This window comes from Bubalus bubalis, chromosome 20 (genome assembly GCF_019923935.1).
Source record: "Bubalus bubalis isolate 160015118507 breed Murrah chromosome 20, NDDB_SH_1, whole genome shotgun sequence".
NCBI lineage: Eukaryota > Metazoa > Chordata > Mammalia > Artiodactyla > Bovidae > Bubalus > Bubalus bubalis.
The window spans coordinates 36,718,825-36,740,046 of NC_059176.1; the positions used below are offsets into that span (position 1 = coordinate 36,718,825).

Here is a 21,222-nt window from a genome sequence, read left to right on the forward strand (position 1 = left end):
TTGATGTGGTGGTGGTGGTGGTGGTTTAGTCGCTAAGTCATGTCCGACTCTTGCAGTCCCATGGACTGTAGCCTGCCAAACTCCTCTGTCCATGAGATTTTGTCCATTTTCCTTCTCCAGGTGGCCTTCCTGACCCAGGGATCGATCCTGCATCTCCTGCTTTGCAGGCAGTCTTCTGCATTGCAGGCAGATTCTTTACTGTTGAGCCACCAGGAGGAGATTTTAAATTCAGTTTCTGATTTTGCAGGAATCTCTCTTTTCCTAGCCCTAGTTGTGTGCTAGGGTCAAGGGTCAAGGTTTGGGATTTGTCAAGTGGGTGTTTCTGGAGAGTTGAGAATGTGCCTCCTCCTGGATGCTGATCACCACACAGATTAGTTCTGGGAAGAAGCTGGCTGATAGGCCCTCTAGCCTTGTCAGCTGCCAACACGGCTCTCCGGGCCTTAGAGTAGACTCAGTTCTGCTGTGGGCAAACATGGTCCTGGCTGAGGCCCTGGTATAGAGCAGAGATTGAGATTGCTGGCAAATGGAACTTTGGGGTGATGTCTTGTTCTAGGAAACTGGCCTGTGCTTAACCTCTGTTGAGAAGGGTCCAGGCCCCTGGGAGACCCTTCTAGATAAGAGTGGTATAATCGACCCAAACATGGTCCTCAACTCATATGGGTATGTGTCTGAGTCTTAAAGGTAAAAAATGGGCAAGGGAGCCCCTAGGGAGCACTCTTTACCTGTGGAGTAAAGAGGGTGCCCTTATGGGTTGCAGTCAGATAAGTAGCCATTGAGTGACTCACTGGACTTCTTGCTCGGGGTCTGCCTTGGGGTCCCTTCCCCTTGTTGATTCTACCCTTTTAGAGTACGTGTCCCAGGATACCCTTGTACAGAGAGTCACCTACCTCTTGTCTTTCATGCATTGACTCAGAAGGTTGCTGATGGGAGGAGCTTCAGAGATCACCTGGTCCTGTCTTTGCGTTATTCAACGAAGAGACGTGCAGGGAAGGAATGACCCTGAGCCAAGGTTACACAGTGGGTCAAGAGCACATGGACAGGGCCCAGGGCTCCTGATTCACAGGCCAGGCCTCTGTTCTCTGCCCATCTCTGCTTCAGAGGGTACAGGTGATTATCCATTCAGCAGATGTTTAGGACCTACCACAGGCCTGATACCTGCCTAGTGGTTAGTGTTTAAAGCAGGTCAGACATTCAGGGAGCTTGCTGGTGGTGGTGGCCATGGGAAAGTGGCGATGGAAAGGCAAGGAAACTGATGTCCAAATGGAATCGGTGATCACTGAAAAGGTCCATCCCACAGAAGGACCCATCTCAAATGATTTCAGGTGTGACTTCTGTCTTCTCAGTCTATGCACAGATTCCCTGAAGGCAGCAACTGTGTCTTCCAAAATTCTTTTGCCTGGTGTGATCACCCTTGATGATTGTTGCTGATGGAATGAGTATGTTTTGCTGGTGCAGCTTGCCAGAGTGTAGGATTCGATGCATCCATCAGCCATATTATCATAAACAATCACTTCTAACAACATCTGGGGACCAGAGGAAGAGACCAAGCAGCTAGTCTCATGGAGTGGCCTTTATCCTTTTTATGCTTGTCTCTTGGCCGTGGAATTGTAGGGTGGTGCCTAATCCACAGGGAGAGGGACAGAGAGGCAAATCCCTCCCTGGAGCACCCAAACCCCTTTGTTGCCTAGGGGTCCACCCCATAGGCACCCCTGGAACCTGCCCTGCCAGTCTTCAGTTAGCCCAGCCCATGGCAGTGACTCCTTCTTCATCTGCCCCCTCTAGTCTCTTCACCACCAAGGTGCCCTCCAGACTCCTTACCAGCACTGGCACCGTCTTTCTAAAATGAAACCCCACCCTGGCCCTCACTGCCCTTGACGCTTAGTCCTTGACCTGATTTTGCAGCCTGACCTCCTGCCCACCCCACTGCCCCCTCATCACACTTTTGCCTCACTGCTAAGCTACTCTCTGTTCCCCAGACCTCCCACCCTCCTTCAGGCCTCTTCACTTTTGCAAGATTGCTCTTCTTGTGAAGTTATTTTCTTCTTTGAAAAACTTCCTCATACTGCAGGACTCAACCTGAATGTTACTTTTTTCTTTTTGGTTTCTGACCACTTGGCACTGACATATTACAGTGTGACTGACTGATGTGGGGTAGGGGCGTCTGGCCTCATCAAACTGCTCCCAGAATCTGGGATTACTGACCCCTGGGGAACCCCAGCATCTGGCCTGGCATCTAACACAGGGTGCTCAATACATTTTGGTTGAATGTATGAATGAAGCAGGTGCCTTGTTCTGCTTTTAGATCCTAAATCTTGACAGAGCTTTATGGAGCCCAATTCTGGCAGGCTCCCAGGACTTGAAGCCACTGGACCCCAGATGGAACCAAGGGCCACAAGTTCAGCTGCTGCACCCTTGAGAAGAACGCTCCGTGTTCTCGTGGGAGTCACTGGGAGTGTTGCAGCCCTGAAGTTGCCTCTTCTGGTGTCAAAGCTTTTGGACATTCCTGATGTGAGTATCCTTACTAGACAGCCTCTGACATTAGAGAGCTGGTGCGCTGGGGCCAGCCCATTTTTGTGCAGTACATGGGGTTTTCCTTTTCTTCATCATGGTGTTTGTGGAAGTCCTCTGTGTGCATTGATATGTGGGGGATGCAGCAGCCAGAGATGAGTGGGACAGTATAACCAGGAACTAGATTAGATAGACACAGAGTGAGTGGAGACTGGGAAAGGAGCACTGGTGAATGGAGGATTTGGCTTCCCAAACACTGACCTTCGGTTCCCTGAGGTCCTGGTGTGGAAAAGGGCTGGCTGGAGGTGTGGCAAGTTCTCAGTGCCCCCTGGTGGCCATGGGCTCCCTGCCTCTGCTTTCACTCCATCCTGGACATTTCTGCTCTGTCCTCCTTCCTTGTTGGACACCGTGGCTGTCCTGTCAGTCCAAATGCACTGGAACCTTAGCGACTCCCTGTTGCCTGCAGCTCTGGTTTCAAACTCTGCTCCTTCAGGTGCCCAGAGATGCCCGGAGACCACCACAGCGTGCCAGAGGTAGTGGGCTTAGCCCCTTGCCTTTGGTCAGGTCACCTCATCGTTGATCAGTTTCATGTATGGGGTTCTAGGGCAGATTCTTTTGTGGGAAAAGTTGAAGGATTTAAAAAATGTGAAAGCCAACAGGTGATGACCCCACGTCTTAATATATCCTAGGTCCTTTGTTGGTCTGTCTCCTTCTAGCAGCCCCTGATGGCCTTTCCTTTGGGCCAGCCCCTTCCAGGCTGTGCTGCCCTCCCCACTCTCCCTTGCCCTTTCAGTTTCTTCACAAGCACTTCACATAAAAGCCTTCCTAGCCTGCCTCAGCCCATGTGGTTTTGTTCACTTGATGTATTCAAGAAAGACCAGAAGTGGGATTTTATTCAGGAAAACTATTGTGATAAGGGAAACTAGACCTCAGTATAGAATTGGGTTTAATTATGAATACAGCAAGGAAAAGTGAAACTTAGTAGCCAAGAGTGGTGTGTGTGTATGTCTGTAAAATTAAGAAGAAACATCAGGCTAAGGGAGATTTTAGCATACTGTCCTGGCTGATTCTCTCTGAAGGCAGCCCAGGTGATCAGACATCATCTAGGGAGTGCTGGGGAATGAGGAGCTGCTGAGATATCCAGACTGATCACATAGCGAGGGCGTGAGATTCCGGCTAGTAAACCAGTGTAGCAGCAGGAATCGTGCTCCGGAGGATGAAGCCTGGGGACAGGCCTAGTTGCAAAGTGGCTCAAAAGAGGCCGACTAATGTTTGGTTAAGAAGAGAATCTTGACCAAGCTGGGGGACCACACATGACCTTTGACACCATTTGTGACGCTAGTTTTGTGGGGTATTGAACAAAGCTAGTGGAGGTGATGGAATTCCAGTTGAGCTCTTTCACATCCTGAAAGATGATGCTGTGAAAGTGCTGCAGTCAATATGCCAGCAAATTTGGAAAACTCAGCAGTGGCCACAGGACTGGAAAAGGGCAGTTTTCATTCCAATCCCAAAGAAAGGCAATGCCAAAGAATGCTCAAACTACCGCACAATTGCACTCATCTCACACGCTAGTAAAGTAATGCTCAAAATTCTCCAAGCCAGGCTTCAGCAATACATGAACCATGAACTTCCAGATGTTCAAGCTAGTTTTAGAAAAGGCAGAGGAACCAGAGATCAAATTGCCAACATCGCTGGATCATCGAAAAAGCAAGAGAGTTCCAGAAAAACATCTATTTCTGCTTTATTGACTATGCCAAAGCCTTTGACTGTGTGGATCACAATAAACTGTGGAAAATTCTGAAAGAGATGGGAATACCAGACCACCTGACCTGCCTCTTGAGAAATCTATATGTAGGTCAGGAAGCAACAGTTAGAACTGGACATGGAACAACAGACTGGTTCCAAATAGGAAAAGGAATACGTCAAGGCTGTATATTGTCACCCTGCTTATTTAACTTCTATGCAGAGTACATCATGAGAAACGCTGGGCTGGAAGAAGCACAAGCTGGAATCAAGATTGCCAGGAGAAATATCAATAACCTCAGATATGCAGATGACATGACCCTTATGGCAGAAAGTGAAGAGGAACTAAAAAGCCTCTTGATGAAAGTGAAAGAGGAGAATGAAAAAGTTGGCTTAAAGCTCAACATTCAGAAAACGAAGATCATGGCATCCGGTCCCATCACTTCATGGGAAATAGATGGGGAAGCAGTGGAAACAGTGTCAGACTTTATTTTTCTGGGCTCCAAAATCACTGCAGATGGTGATTGCAGCCATGAAATTATAAGACTCTTACTCCTTGGAAGGAAAGTTATGACCAACCTAGATAGCATATTGAAAAGCAGAAACATTACTTTGCCAACAAAGGTCCATCTAGTCAAGGCTATGGTTTTTCCTGTGGCCATGTATGGATGTGAGAGTTGGACTGTGAAGAAGGCTGAGCGCCAAAGAATTGATGCTTTTGAACTGTGGTGTTGGAGAAGACTCTTGAGAGTCCCTTGGACTGCAAGGAGATCAGCCCTGGGGTTTCTTTGGAAGGAATGATGCTAAAGCTGAAACTCCAGTACTTTGGCCACCTCATGCAAAGAGTTGACTCATTGGAAAAGACTCTGATGCTGGGAGGGATTGGGGGCAGGAGGAGAAGGGGACAACAGAGGATGAGATGGCTGGATGGCATCATTGACTCGATGAATGTGAGTCTAAGTGAGCTCCGGGAGATGGTGATAGACAGGGAGGCCTGGCCTGCTGCGATTCATGGGGTCGCAAAGAGTCGGACACGACTGAGCGACTGAACTGAACTGAACTGAAACTGCTAGGGCGCAGGGTGTGCTTTTTCCTTGCTTATGTCTGTTCAGCACCTAAGTCAGGGTGACACAGGTGGGTGTACCCGAAGCGTCCAGCAGGGGGCAGTGCTCACTTGCAGATGACCATGTCGTGACTCACAGGCAGGGGCGGGAAACTTTTTTTTTTTTTTAAACTTTCCACAAGCTTATACCCAGAAAGTCACCCCCTTACCTCACCCTCCAGGCAGCCAGGGATGCCAGTCAGGCCAGAAGAGGGGAGGGTGTTGTGGCTGCTCTGAGGCCGGGCAGTGGTGCTGGTGGGGCAGGAACCACTTTGGCCTGCCCCCTCCTTGTGTGCCCAGAACCCTCAGTAGGAGCTGGCCAGCGAGAACCCTGAGAACCTTGAGGGCGGGAGGCAGCCTCTGCCGCTGCCCTCTGGGGAGGGAGGGAGCCATGCAGTTCCCTTTTCCCATAGCCCCAGAGCAAGTGAATTTCCGGCCTGGGGCCGGGTGGAGGCAGGGAGTCCTATCCCAGGAAACAGATGGGCAGCCTCAGAGCAGAGGGAAATGGCAGCTCTACGGCTTCCTGCCATCCCACTCAGCCAGCATTTATCCGGGTGTGAGGAGAGGGTTGCCTGGAGCAGGGAGGCTTTCCAGCCGCCCCTGGCCTTTTAGTCTAGCCTCTGTTGCCCGCAGGCCACCTCTGGAACGGGACTTGGCGACCCCTCTCTGGCTGGAGTTGAAGCTGAACAACTCCAGAAGGGCAGTGATCTCACAGGGAGGACTCCAGGAGTTAGCCTCTGGGGGCCTGCCTTTGTCATTTTAAAATAAAGATGAGGACTGTCACCCATCCCCTCGGGCTGCCGTCAAGGCTGGGGGAGGGGGGCAGAGCTGAAGGAACTTGGAGTCTTGCGCCAACGCCTAGGCACAGCTCCTGGCACCCGGAAGCACTTAACGGTGTTTGTTTCCTGTCCTTCACCCTGTCCTCTTCCCTGGTCGTCGTGTCCTTTAGGGCAGCCACTTGTGTGGGGTGTTGGGGTTGCTGAGACAGCCCACGTGAGAGGCGCCGTGGAGCCATCGTCTATCTGCTGATGTGGGGGGGCCCATGGCCCTCCCTTCCTCTGGGTAGACATCTAGAGTGGCCCAGTGGGTAACCCACGGGGGATCCCTGCTTGCCTTGTGTTGGCCCTCCCTCCCCCCGACCCTGCCCCCTACTCCCTGATGGTACTGATCTCCCCAGTGCCCCCCTTCTGAGTCACCCCCCAGGAGTAGTCTTTGTGCCTTGGGGCAGTCCTCCTCAACTCTTTGCCTAAGTCATACGTTCACATGCTTTCCTGAGCTCCCTGGGGATCCCTAGATTTTGACCAGCAAACAGCTCGCAAAAGCAGCTGGGCTGTGGGCGGCAAGGAGCTGGGTGATTCTACAGACCTGGCTCACAGCTGCTGATTCATCAGTGTGTTCAGACTTCCCAGGAGGACCACTGACCTGGAGCCAGACCAGGGAGACTGAGGGAGTGAGGGGTAGGAAGGAATTTGGATTGCTGCCTCACACACCAGCCGTCATCCAGAGTGGCCACCTGCAGAGAAGCCTTGGAGCCTGTCTGAGAGGTGGGAGGAGCTGGATGTGGGGGGTGGCCAGCCCTCCCTCAGAGAGGCTGCTGTGCATAGAGGATTTCTCACGCTGACTCTGGGCAGGTCAGATCTTTTTTATGGCCTCAGTTTTCTTATCCCTGCAGTAAAGTGGGGGCTGGATAATCAACTGATTCATTTCTAAGGTCTCTCCTGGCGTCAGGGCTAGGAGATTCTAGACGTGAGGACAGAAAGGCCTAGGACCCAAAGGCAGCCTGAGAGAAGGTCCTGGGATGTAGGGGCTGTGGCTGTTTGCATTCTGTAATTGTCCTGTAATTGAGCAGTCAGCTCAGTCAGTTTGTGCCCTTTGGTTGGCACCCTCCTCACTATGGAGAAGACAGACACCTCTGTCTGCTTTTGCTGGGCAGGTGTCAGCAGGGCTGAAAGCCAGAAGAGCATTTCTGAAAGTGGAGAAAATCTCCCACCCAGGAAGTTGGCAGACCTTTGGCTTAGAGAACCTTAAGTTTCCAGAATGCCTGTCAGGACGTTCAGGTCTGTTAAGAAGTGAGGGAAGAGGGCTTGCATATGTGCAGAATGAAATCTTTTCTGGTTTTCTGGAGGACTGTTTGGGCAATATCTGGAGAAACCAAAAATGGTCACAGGCCTTGATTCACCCATAGGATTGAACTCTGTAGGGTTACGGAAGCTCACTAAATGTGTACGCATGTTCATTTTAGCACCGTTTATAATTTTAAAACAAAACGGAAACAAACCAAATATCCAGCAGTAGAACTGTGAGCCAGTTATGGTTCAACCTCTTGATGGAATCCAGGGCAGCTGTTCAGGAGCCTGGGTGGATCTCGTGCTGCTGTGGGGCAGTCCTCAGGATACGGGTGAAACGAGCAAGGTGCTGAGGTTAACAAAGTGTGGCCTGCTGGCTGCAGTCTTGTGGTCTGTTTTTGTATGGCCTGTAAACCATACAAATAAAAACTATTTACCTTTTTAAATGGTTGAAAAAAATCAAAAATATTTTGTGACACATAAAATTATATAAAATTTGATTTCAGTGTCCGTAACATTTTATTGGGACACATCCATACCCATTCATTTAAGTATTGCCTATGGCCATCACTTCATGGCAAATAGAAGGGGGAAAAAAATGGAAGCAGTGACAGATTTTATTTTCTTGGGCTCCAATATCACTGCAGATGGTGACTGCAGCCATGAAATTAAGACGCTTGTTCACTCTGACAAACCTAGACAGCATATTAAAAAGCAGAGACATCATTTTTGCCGACAAACGTCCGTATAATCAGAGCTATGGTTTTTCCAGTAGTCATGTATGGATTTGAGAGTTGGACCATGAAGGCTTGATGCTTTCGAATTGTGATGCTGGAGGAGACTCTTGAGAGTCCCTTGGACTGCAAGGAGATCAAACCAGTCAATCCTAAAGGAAATCAGTCCTGAATATGCATTAGGAGGACTGATGCTGAAGCCGAAGAAGCTTTGATACTTTGGCCACCTGATGTAAAGAATCTACTCATTTGCAAAAGACCCTGATGCTGGGAAAGACTGAAGGCCAGCGGAGAAGGGGGCAGCAGAGGATGAGATGGTTAGATAGGATCACCGATTCAATGAGCATGAATTTGAGCAAACCCTGGGAGATAGTGGAGTACAGAGAAGCCTGGTGTGCTACAGTCCATGGGGTCACAAAGAGTCAGACACAACTTAGACCAACACCGACAACTAAATGCTACAATCTTGCTACTACAGAGTACAGTGGTTGTGACAAAGCCTAAAATAGTGTCTGGCCCTTTATAGAAAAATGTTGCCCACTGCTGGCATATAATATTCCTTTTGTGTGTTCACATGTCTAGGTTAACTGCTTGCGATTTTCCCTCTGGAGGTGGTTACCCTTGTGGTGAGATGGGGGCAGGACGGGAGACTTGGATTTTACGTCTTTCTGTTGTGTTTTGATTTTCTAACCTCTGTGTGTACTTATTTTATTTTTTAAAGTCAGTGGAGCTTTTGCTGGGGATATCACGGAATGTTTTTTGTGATTTTATGCCTTTTTTTTTTTTTTTTTTAAATCTCATCATGGAAAGGAGAGCAGAAGAAACATGGCCTGGTTTGAGGTTTTCCTTTCTTTCCAGGTAGGGACCACCTGCCTGCTTTGTGGTCCTGCTGTGGAAACTGGTTCAGCTATAGCACTCTGAGGCATTTATTTGGGCTTCCACTGGCTTGGCTGGCCCCGTCCTTCCCTGGCCTGCTCCCCCGGGGAGTGAGTTCTACAGGCCAAAGAGGCAGCCAGCCCTGGGCTCCTGCACCAGGGTCCTTCTCTGATACTCCAGAACAGTGTCCCGAGGGAGAGTCTCTGCAGCTGGCTGCTCTAGCTTCATTCTTGAGCAATTTCTTTAGTCAGGGAAGTGCACAGAGGGGTTGAGTGGTTTCCAGGTGGCATTAGTGGTAACCTGCCTGCCCGTACAGGAGACCTAAGATACACGGGTTTGATCCCTGGGTCGGGAAGATCCCCTGGAGGAAGGCACCGCAACCCACTCCAGTATTCTTGCCTGGAGAATCCCACGGACAGAGGAACCTGGCGGGCTGCAGTCCACAGCGTTGCAAAGAGTGCGACACGAGTGAAGTGACTTAGCACGCATGCACAGAGAGACTGGCAGCCTGGTCTTGAATGGCAGGAAGGGCCGTGTGCCGAGAATAGCAGCTCCCCCAGAGGCCAGTTTGGAGGCAGAGGAGAGAATGGCAGAGTCTGGTGGGAAAGGGCAAGGGGTCACAAGAGGGTTAGGATGGTATAGTGAGCTGGAGGGGCTCTTGGAGGCCCTGTAGTCCAGATGGCTCATGGCTCAGGAGGGAAACCAGGCCAGAGAGAAAGCATTTGCCTGAGATCCCCCAGCCAGTGGGCTGGGAGAACTGGGGCTCAAGACCAGGTTGCTTGACAACCATCAGCAAGCGGACTTGAGGAGCTCAGATTATGGGCATTCTCTACTCCACCTAACCACAGCTGTGAGGATGAGAATCCCCAGGCAGGTGTGAACTCCTGCCTGGTCCGTCTTGCTTTGTAGTCAGGGGTCATATATCACCCACCCACTTGTTAGACACCTAAGCCCCTACCAGCTCTGGCTGCCATGTGTGTAGTGGGCTCAGTAAATGTCTGTCAAGTGGAGAGATATCATTGTGAACCACTGGAACACCCACTCAGCCAACCAGAACTCCCTCGGGGATTTGTTAATGAGGCTTCCTCCTCCATAGCTTCCCCCCAGCCCCATGTGCTGACTGCACCCAGAGCCCTTTTGTCTACAGTATACCCTCCACCCCCATGCTCAGCGTCATGCCAGCTGCTTGGCTGGCCCCTAGGCCCCAGGCACTGCCAGTGTCAACACTGGGAGGCCCAGTGTCATGGTCTTCTGCTGTGTGACAGCCAGAGGACCAAGCCACCAGAGCTCTGGACTCCTCGCCTTGTGCCAGGTCAGGTCGTGGCTGGTGCTTCCTCTGTAGAGTCCTTGCCAGTCTCCTGCGGAGCCACAGTCACATGCCCTGTAGGAACCCCTGCTCTTTTCTAACCACTCAGCTAGGGGTTCCAGCTGGGGCTCTTCTTTACTTGTATATACCAGAGCTGTGCCATATAATACAGTAGCCACTAGCTGTATTCAAATTTAAATTATTAAAATGAAATAAAACCAGAAGTTCAGTTCCCTTGTCATATCAACCACACCTCATGTGTTCAGTAGCCATGTGTGGCTAGAGGCCGCCATACTGGACAGCACAGATGTGACATGTTTTCTTTGCTGCAGAGAGTTTTGTTAGCTGATTTCTGTAGAGTGGTGGTTCTCCATTGGGGCAGTTTTGCCTCCCAGGGAACCCTGGACAATGTCATTTTTGATTGTTATACTTGAGGAAGGGTGCTTCTAGCTCATGGTTGTAGTGAGAAGAGGCCAGAGATGAGAGTGGAGGTGGACATTCAAGCCATGGGATTGATCTCATCTTGTGGCTGTGAAAATGCTTTTCCACAGGTTCCTTTGATACCTGCTCCAGAAGGAGCCTGGGCCAGGCCAGGGGCCTAACAGTAGAAGTGGAGGAATTGCCCCAAATTCTGTTTCCCATTTCCCCTCCCTGACTCCCCAGGAGCCCCAGATGGGACTGCTGATGTGTTTTCAACAGAGAAAGAACGCCAGATTTTCCAGTTAGTTTCCGGAAGGAATCTCCATAAATGCTAAGCAAAATGTAGGCAGCTTATACTATAGGGCCTGGCCACGCCTTGGTCACATCGCACAGAGGCTCAGGTTAAAAATATTAAGACAGAAACTCTTGGCAGGTTTGTCACCAGGGGGCCAAGTACAGAGCTGCCTTTCAGGAACTCTGAAGTGTGTGAGAGACTGTTTTAATGTCCAGCCCTGCTCCTCCCAGGACCCAGAAGGGTGTAAGAGGAGGTCACGGAGGGTTCCTGTCCTCGGGAGTTTCTGCTCTGCCAAGGCTCCTTAGCATTTGCTGAGGGAAAGGTCAGGGTGAATGAATGAATAGTCCAAGTTATTTAGAATCTCGGAAGGTAACATGACATGCCTTTTTTGTGAAGGAAAAAAAAAGTGTATGGAAACCTAGGGCCTAGCTCTTGGCTCCCAGAACCTTTTTACAGACTGAATGAAAAGGAAAGAACAAGCCCATGGGACTGAAGAATCATATCAAGTGACATCCCTCTAAAACCAGAAAAACTAGCCTGGGCCTGCCAGACAGCACTGGGTCCAGGGTCACTGCCAAGGAGAGGTGGCTGCTTTATAGGGGTCAAGGGAGGGCCATTGGGAATGATGGCTCATCACATACTCTTCACATAACTCTATATAAAGACACTGACCCCAAGAAGCTCCCTAACAATGACTGTGTAACTTGGGAGGGTAGCCAGAGAGACTAGGGATGAGCTTAAAGGAAAAATCTCAAGTAGCAGCAGTGGACCAGGGTGGGAGGCCTACCTGGACCCCTGGGTGGAACTCCCCCAGGAGCCCGGGGAGACGGTGAGGGGCATGTAGAGGGAAGTGAAGGGTAGAGCTGACAGGGAGGAGGGAGCCCCTAACAGGGCCATCACCAAACGGGATGTTTCTGAAGGCTGGCCATAGGCACAGTCCTCACTTTGAGAACTGGCAGACTGGAGAGCCTGGGGAGAGCAGGGCAGAGTTAGGAGAGAGGGGAGAGCAGGGCAACTAGCTCTTCAGGAAGCAGCTTTTCAAATTTCAGAATAGAGAGAATGAATCGGGGTGATCTTAAGGGGCAAACCGTCCAGGATAGTCAGGAAGTTCTTAGAAATGAAAGTAGTCCCTTAAGGAAAAGAAGACAGTGACCAGAAGCTGACATAGCTACCAGGGAAGCCCTCTGTTGAAGGAAATGGGGAAGCAGTTAAATGGAAAGGAGGACATAATAACCAAAGATGAAGCAAGAATACGGTCCAGAAGTCACCAGAGTGACCTGAAGCTTGCAGTGAAAACTCAGGATGACGGAAATGACTGATGCACATATTTGGAAAAAACAATGAAACAGCACCGGTCCCAGAGGCCAGTGGTGGTAACCTGGGGTGGGGGCGGGGGGCGATTTTTGAGTCCTACCTTGTTTCCAGCGTTTTCTTTTGAACTTGAAAAAGAATAAATGGTGGTAGAAGAGACCTGACCCAGTTTGGGTGATTCATCTCCTGAAATGGGCAAGTTTTGTCCTGGTGTGCTGAGGTTGTGGTTGGTGACCTACAGGTCCTACTTGGAAAAGTTCGTTCTCTTTTTGTTTTTTAAATTTAATTTATTTTATTCTTATTTTCGGCTGTTCCGGGTCTTGGTTGCTGCACATGAGCTTTCTCCAGTTGAGGTAACCAGGGGCTCGTTGCAGGGTGCAGTCCTCATTGCCTTGGCTTCTCTTGGGGAGCACAGGCTTTAGGTGAACCGGCTTCAGTGGTTGCCCCACATGAGCCCAGTAGTGTGGTGCAGGGGCATAGTTGCTCCAAGGCATGAGGAATCTTCCTGGACCAGGGATCAAACGCGTGTCCCCTGCACTGGCAGGCAGATTCTTGTCCACTGCACCTCTAGGGAAGCCCAGGGTTCATTCTTGATTCTTTCCCATGCCAAACCCCGAATGGACCCTGGGGAAGGCCTCTGCTCTCGACCTTGTTCTTCTCGTGATTTGGATTTGTGTCTTGGGACTATTGATGGTGGTACTGGCAGAGAACAGGCCAGGGGGAACAGGATTGAGATTTTAGGAGCTCTTCACTGACTGAGCGAAAACAGTGGGCCCGCTCTGGGAAGGTGGCAGTCACCAGGGAAGTGTGAGGGACTTCTTTTGGGGAAGTAGCAGTGCAGGTAGAGTCTGGGGCTTGTGGTTTAGCAGGAGCATGGGGGAGAAGAACTCCTGAGGCTTTGCTGATTGCAAACCCTGTGTACGTCAATACAGGAGGATGTGGCTTCCAGAGAAGCTGGTGTGGGCTCAGGCTCCTCTGACCCACCCTCAGTGGGGGCCGGGAAGTGAGACTCCAGGTTCCTTGAGCCTAACTGCGTGCCACCTTCTCAGAGCCCTGTGGGCAGAACAGATGTTCCAGCCTCAGAGTCCTTCAGTTTGGGGAAATTTAATTTTATTTCGTTTGTAATTTTCACCCCTCTTATTTTACTGATCTCCCCTTCAGTAACTCATTAGTCAGATTTTGGACCTCTTAAGTTGGTCTTCTGATTTTCTCTCTCTCTTTTTTTTTAATACTATTATCCATCTCTTTATCTTTATGTTCTACTTCTTGAAAAATTTCTTCTAAACTTACATTGAATTTTTTTCTTTGACTATTTGTAATTTTAATTTCCAAGAGTTCTTTTTTGTTCACTGAATGTTCATTTAAAAAAGAAAAGAGCATCTGGTCCTATCTGATCTGATCTGTTAATGCCTCCTTCCATTTCCATATATTATGTGTTAACATATCTTAACTGCTGGGTTTTTCTTTTTGTCCTCTTCTCTTTGTTCTGGGTGTACCTTAAAAAAAAATCTCTTTACTTTTATTTCAGTTGGCTTTTTGAAAGGAAACAGTTTAATCCACTTTATCTAATTGCAAGTTTATTCTTTTATTTAAGCTTTATATATCTTTTTAAGTGTGTCTTTTAAGACATTTTGATGTGATTGATGGATCTTAAAACATCCAATATAAGAGTCTGAATCTTGATCAGGGAGTTTAGCCAATTATATAATCACTATAATTGCTATTCTATTAGGACTTACTTCTTCCCTCTTATTTAATGCTTTCTACTTATCATGTATTCTCACTGCTTTTTTGGTTTTTTTCCTTTCCCTTTCCTTTATTGTGTAGATTGGATTTTCTTCTGCTGGTTTGGAAGTTATATATTCTTCTTGTGGTTCTGTCTCACTTATTTGGCCCCATGCCTTACCTCATTGCTGTCTTGGGTCCTAAGAGTCTCAGCACCATCCTGCCTTTTTCCGTTCTCCTCACCTGTGCTGGTCCTGTGACATCTTCAGGGCTGGATTCTGTGCGGGGACAGCAGCCCTTTTCCTTTGCCACCTTGCTCAGAACTGGACCAGGCTCCTTCAGGGCTCTCCTGGAAGGGACTCCCCTGCTCAGCAGGAGCAGGAGGTTCTATGCACGTTTGGGGGCTGGTAGGTTCCAAGGAGGGAGCAGGAGGATGGATGAGTCTGCGAGCTCTGCCGCACGCTGGGAGCCCCAGACCTTCTGAAGCTCTTGCATAGTCTACCTCTGAGACATCTATTCCCTGCTTCCAGCTTCACTCTCAGATGCTGTGCAGAGCGGTGTCCCACAACCCACAAAAGGTGGGAAACAAATGAGGAGAGGGAGCCTTGGCAAGATGATAGGGAGTGGCAGGGACTAGGTGGAGGTGGCACGGGCACACCCCATCCAAGAAGGCAGCTGTTACTCAGCACCACCAACTCCAATCAAGCAACAGTGTGGCCCCCGCAGTGCCAGAGCTTTTGGGTTTTTGAGAGAAACCAGAAAATTGGATTTTCTCTGTGAAATCTCCCATAACATTTTACAGAACTCAAATGAACTTTTGGGCAAACCTAATATTTTTTTGGCTTACAAACGTTTATAACCCCCATGTAGGCCACATGGAGAAGACTCTTGAGAGTCCCTTTGATTGCAAGGGGATCAAATCAGTCAATCCTAAAGGAAATCAACCATGAATATTCACTGGAAGGACTGATGCTAAAGCTTTGGCCACCTGATGTGAACAGCTGACTCATTGGAAAAGACCTGATGCTGGGAAAGATTGAGGGCAGGAGGAGAAGGGGACGACAGAGGATGAGATGGTTGGGTAGCATCACTGACTCAGTAGACATGAACTCGAGCAAACTCCAGGAGATAGTGGAGGACAGGGAAGCCTGGAGTGCTGCAGTTCATGGGATTGCAGAGTCAGACATGACTTAATGACTGAATAGCAACGTCAAGGCAGTATAGCACCTCTGGCACAGACACTGTCCCCAGTGATCCCCCTGGTTAGTCAGTTCCGTCCTTGTCACCCTTGACTTTTTTCCCTCCTGGATAAATGTCCCCCAGAGATGTAATTTCCTACACCCCTCCCGTCTTAGCCACCTCTTCTGGGCCCCTTTCCTCTGTCTGCTTGTTAGTCTAGCATCTCAGTTTACCAGTCGTGGAAATGGGTCTGGTGTCATTCACACTATCATGTGCTATTTCTGTTCTGTTAGCCGTCCCCCTTGTTTGCATCATTAATTATCTACTAAATGAGTAACTCCAGGGTAACCATCACTCTTGCCCCATGAGTGTCGGGCACTCGGGTTTGGTTTTCCTGGAGCCTGTCTGCAGCAAGAGCCCATGAAGCCTGTTCCTAGAAGTCCTGGGAGGGACTCTGCTTGCCTGCTCACTGGGCTGTGGCTGCAGACAGCACGTGCAGGGCCCGGCTCCCTCGTGCCTTGGCCTGCAGAGGGCAGACCTGTGGTGTAGCCCAGAGCTCAGGACCCGGGAGCCTCCTGGGGGCCCCCTCCTGCCTGCCCTGGTCTGTCCCTGCCCAAGTGGCTGGAGCCTGCAGCGTTATATATGCTGGGCAGTGGTGTGACTCATTCCTCGGCAGCCCCTCCGATGGGGAAGTGAAACCGCTGCACCTGGTGAGGCTTGACCTCTGGGTGACAGCGGAAGTAACTGTGCAAACGCAGGGCTCACTGCCTCCGGGGGAGAAGCCCTCTCCACAGCCAGGCTGTGAAGAAAGCTCTCACCTGGCCTGGCCTGGCCCCGTGTGGCCTCCAGGCTGGGGGCTCTGGTAACGGTTTCTCTTTCCTTCTCCCCCCGCCCCTACACTTTTCTTGGTGACAGCTGGAAGTAGCCGTGGTCACAACTGAGAGAGCCAAACATTTTTACAGCCCCCAGGATGTTCCTGTCACCCTCTACAGCGATGCTGATGAATGGGAGGTCAGTGCTGGGCCCCTGGGCTGGGTTCCCTCGTGTCCGTATCAACGGGACAGGACAGTCCTCCCTGCAGCCTATGGTCCTGGTGGCCGGAGCAGACAGGCTAGGCTCAAGCCCGCGGTCAGGGCCTCTGGGCAGAGGCGATGAGGAAAACATCTGTCTAGCTTCTGGCCTGCAGGAGGCCCACAGTCTCCTCCCACCCCAGGCAGAGCTCAGCATTGGCCCCGTGCCCAGGGTTGAGTGTCCTTGTACTTATCTGGGCTGATGAAACCACAGAGGAGCCCTGTTCCCACCACCCTCATCCACGTGGCTCCCAGCGTCGGGGCCTCCGGGAACGCCTCACTTCCCACGGCTGCCGGGCTGCCCTGCTGCTCTCCCGCGCCGGGGCAGGCACTGGTCGATTCACCAGACGTCAAGTGTGGGCCCCACAGGGGTGCCCTGCCAGGCATTTTTAAACATTCTCAGCCTAGAACATTTCTGGCTGGCCTGTCTCCCCCACCCCGCCCCCTCCATTTCTCACCGCCCAGAGCCTTTCCACTGGCTTGGACAACCCAAGCATCCGCCTCAAGCAGACAGGCCAGGACTTCCCTGCCAGATGTCAGTTCTCTTGAAAACCAAACCATAAAGGGAATAGCTCAGAGAGACAAGGGGCGTTTGTTTCCTCAGGCCTGGTTTCTCTCAGGCCGTTGGTGCCACAGCCAGGGTTCACCAGCGTAGCTGCAAAAGGGGTGGCAGTGAACTGGGGTGGGGGGCATTCAGGTGGTCTCCCTTGGGTTCCTCACTCAGTGCCCCAGGTCTGTGTCAGCCCTTAAACCGCTCCGGCCCCTTCTCCCTCCACTCTGAGAGTAGCCGGCCCAGTGACCCCACTTCCTTCGCTCTTCCTTCCTTTGCCAGGTGTGGAAGTGCCGATCCGACCCAGTTCTCCACATTGACCTGCGGAGGTGGGCGGACCTCATGCTGGTGGCGCCCCTCGATGCCAACACTCTGGGGAAGGTGGCCAGTGGCATCTGTGACAACTTGCTTGTGAGTGGCTCGCCGGGCCTGCCTCCACGCTCACCGTGGGCTGGCTGCAGGCTTCTTCTGGACAGTCTTCTGACCTGGGAATCCCTGTATGGTGGGCTGGTTTGCTCAGAACACAGTCCCCTGGACCACCTTCCACCTGGCTGCACCTATGCTCTGGCAGGTGGCCAGATGGCCTGGGTCCTGATTGGGTGGACTTGACTTGGAAGTGCCCTCGGAGGTGTCCACTCCTCAGGCCCCTGGGTGCTCATGCCTATGGGCTGCCCTCCACATGCTTTCCCGCTGGCGTCCCTGCCCAGCTCTGTTGCCAGTCCCCCTTAGCTCTGCCTTCCCACCAGGACCTGGCTATCCATGGGGGCAAACAGATAAGAGTGTTTATCTCCTCATGGATCTCCCAGGCACACTTATCTCTCCTGTACTTTTAACCACAAGGCTGAGAGGTAGTTTGCCTGAAATTGTGGAAAATTAAAGGGGAAGAAAGGAGACAGGGCAAGAGGCTCGAGGTGGAGGAGAGGAGGAGAAGTCCAGCTGTAGAGTGGGGGTCATCTTCGGCCTGAAGGACCTCCAGGGAGCTGCTGTCCTTAAGGAGCCTTTGTTTACATGAGCATCTGGGTGTGTTCCCTATCCTTCCCACCTCTTTCGTATTACCCCCCTTCCCTCATTCATCCAGCTCTTTTACCTGCCAGGGACCAGGCCCTATGTGGACAGACACACAGGACACAGGGAGCTGACAGTCTGGAAGGAGAGGGTTTTGGCCTGTGCTCTGGTATGTGCTATGTCAGTCCTTTGACAATGGAATCACCATGTTGCACAGTATCAGGCATACAGTAGGCATTCAGTAAAGGCTTATTGCATGTATGAGGTAATCAGTAATTTTGCTTCAGCTCACAGCAGAAGGTTTTTTCAGAGTTTAATATGATGAAGTCACTAATGAAGCTGGGTCGAGGTTTTGGGGGTTAGATAGGGGGTTAGTCTCTCTGTTTGCTAGTTGATGGGTGCTTAAGGTATTTCTCGAAGAAGCTGCTAGTGATTTAAGCATCATTTGAATTAGATCACAGGTGATCAGAGGAAGAGCAGCACACAGATCGTGTGGCAGGAGCAGGGGTGGGGAGCGCAGAGGAGGGTGGGCTTTGGGCCGCGTTGTCAAGAATGCCTCCCGGTGGGGCAGGCGCCTGGTTGACAGGACATCAGAATGGGTCAGGCTCCTGGTCACTTTCATCTAAGTGCGTCAGCACTGCATGTAACCAGCACCATCTCACCAAATGTCCAGGCTTTCCTCTGGCTGGTAAGCAGCCGGCTGATGTGACAAGGCATGTTGACCTCTAGGAGCTAAGCCCTGGCCTGGGCCGACTCTCTGAGAGCTCCTTGCTCACTCCCGAAAGCTCTTTTCATTAGAGCTGCCAGCGCTCCCTGGAATCTTTGGAGTTCCCTCCTACTGAGTTGGCTGAGCAGTAGAATGTGTTCCCAAGACCAGACCTGAGGCCCTTTGCCTCAGAGGTTTCACTTGAAGGTGCAAGTATTTCAAAGAACCGCAAATCCTACCAAGTTTAAACTGTTGTCGTCATGGTCTGTGGCTCTGTACTCTCTCGAAAGATGTTTTTTCCTTATATTCTCCCAAAGGAGCTTGCCCTGCTTCCCCCCTCCTTCAAACCTTCTCCCTGAAATTGGGGTGCACACTGTCTAGATCTTGGGGTGCACTGGAGCTGTGTGCTAAGTATGAACCTACGTTCCCAGTCTCTGGGCCCTGGGTCTGGGTGACGTGCATCTCTGTCTGTCCTGTGGCCCACTCAGGCTCTGGCCCTTCTTTGTACTAAATAACCAAACAGATCCAGAAAGAGGAGATAACTTCCCTGGGTCACCCGTCTAGCTGGCAGCTGGTCTCCTATCCCAGATCCAGGCCTTCTCTCCGCCCAAGCAGATTCCCAGGGGCAGAGCCTGAGGTGCTACATACAGCGTTGGCCAAACAGAAATGACCGTGGGAACTGATGCCTCCTTTCAGTCCTCCTGCTGCCAGAAGGTTTGGTGGAGCTGTGGTTTGTCCGGGAAGCGCTGAGCTTTGTAATGAGATGGGAAAAGCTGAAGACGTGTGGGGCACAGAGGGGCTGAGTTTCTGCTCTGGTGGGCGTGCTTTGCTTTGAGGGCATTTAGAAACTCCAGCCCTGCCACCACCCACCTCGCACGGAGTCGGACTCCTCTAGGTATGCTCATGGCTTCTGCAGAAGCAGCCGGTGGCACGGGGCCAAGAGGAAGTGTGGACTGAAACTGTCCACTCACAGCCGGGTTGCCCCACCGCGAGGACTCGATGGGGAGACAAGCGCTGTGTCTGAGATGACGCGAGCAGCCAGGGCCCGAGGCTGTGCTGACCCACTTCCTTCCTGTCACAGGAGAGGCCAGGGGCCCTGAGGAGGGCAGGCATTTTCCCTGGCCCGTCCGTGGCATTGTTCTCTGGACTCCCCCTCTTTTCCCAGACAGCGTCCCCTTCAGGGAAGGGGTGTGCCCACCGCTGGCTCCCTGAGGGGCCCACAGCCCAGGCAGAGGTGCCTGGAGCGGTCAGAGCCCAGGGGAGTGCACTGCTGTGGGCCCCTGAGCTTATTTCCCTCCGAGGCAGCCCCTGGCCCAGGGAGCCTGTCTGTAATAATAACAGGACCTACTATTTCTGGAGCCTGTATTTGTGCCAGGCCTGTGCAAAGAGCTTTATAAGCATTTTCACCCTCCATCCGCACGACCACCCAAGGAGAGGGCTTTTGCAGAGAGGAACCTCAGACTCCTGTCATGAAAGGACTTGTTCAAGTTCTCGTGGCTAGTCACAGCAGAGAGCACAGCAAGATTTGAACCCAGGTCCACGTGATTGCAAAGCTCACAGCACTAAAGACTCTGTGAACTGGTCTGTCCTTTTCATGGCTGCTCTGGTGTTGACTTGGAGGGGCCTGACACCTGGAGGTGGTGAAACCGCACAGGGCAGTGGAGGATGGCATGGGCGCGGTGCAAAGCTTCACCCCAGATCACTGTCTGGGTGTCATCCTGAGTAGTGGCTCAGCTGCTGGAAGCGCAGCTTCCCCTCGGTGAAATGGGACAGCAGCTTCTTTACAAGGTCACAGGGCGGGCTCATGAGGTAGCACGTGGGAGAGGGTCTGGTCCCGTGGAACCTGTTCTCATGGCCACGCTTTCATTGGCCTCAAGTAGATCTAGTGTGGGGCAGACGGGCCCACCTGCCGGGCATCTTGGTCCTCAGCTTTGCAAGAGCTGCTGCGAGGTATGGCTGGCTGTAGGGAAGACAGATGCTTGGGTACCAGGAGCCCTTTCTGTACAGAACTGGAGTTATGCTTGGAGGTGGCTGGGCCATGGCCAGCGTTAGTGGAGCAGCTCCTGTATGTTGGGCCCTGTGTCAGAGCCTAGGGGGAGGTGAGAGGGACCCAGAGACACATCCTCGAAGTAACGAGACAGCAGACAGGGCCCCCAGTCTCCCCAGGCCCGCAGCTGGCTGTGGCCTGGAAGCAGTGGGTGACAGTTGGGAAGTCTGGGGAGGGGTGGCAGGCAGAGCAGCAGGCACGCCCCTCCTTCTTCACAGACCTGTGTCATCCGGGCCTGGGACCGCAGCAAACCCCTGCTGTTCTGCCCTGCGATGAACACCGCCATGTGGGAACACCCCATCACCGAGCAGCAGGTGCGCCAGCTCAAGGCCTTCGGCTACATCGAGGTCCCTTGTGTGGCCAAGAAGCTGGTCTGTGGAGACCAAGGTGGGTGTCTGGCCAGGCTCACAGCTCATTCCCTCAGCCTCATATCCCAGCCCGTTGTGACCTCCAGCTCAGCTCTCTCACCTGGGAAATAGAAGTGGTAATTCCTCCCTCTTGGAGTTGTTAGGTAATGTGCCCAGTATCCTCCCTGGCGTGCAGCCCAAACAGCTCAAGGTGGTTGCTGTAACCATTCCT

The 21,222-nt window shown here is 51.6% G+C and overlaps 1 protein-coding gene across 6 annotated transcripts in view; it reads left to right on the forward strand.

The window, feature by feature from the left end:
- Positions 1 to 21,222, forward strand: part of PPCDC (phosphopantothenoylcysteine decarboxylase) — a 41,081-nt gene that overhangs the window by 2,559 nt on the left and 17,300 nt on the right. For 5 of the 6 annotated variants that reach the window (XM_044933234.2, XM_044933237.2, XM_044933235.2 and 2 more), the window contains exons 2-5: positions 2,303 to 2,508; positions 16,181 to 16,276; positions 17,168 to 17,296; positions 20,862 to 21,030. In XM_044933234.2, coding sequence (XP_044789169.1) covers positions 2,326 to 2,508; positions 16,181 to 16,276; positions 17,168 to 17,296; positions 20,862 to 21,030 — 577 coding nt within the window. In that variant the 5' untranslated portion in view covers positions 2,303 to 2,325. Of the gene's footprint in view, positions 1 to 2,302; positions 2,509 to 16,180; positions 16,277 to 17,167; positions 17,297 to 19,119; positions 19,311 to 20,861; positions 21,031 to 21,222 lie in introns of those variants that run through there. The other variant, XM_044933239.2, reaches the window with a different exon arrangement.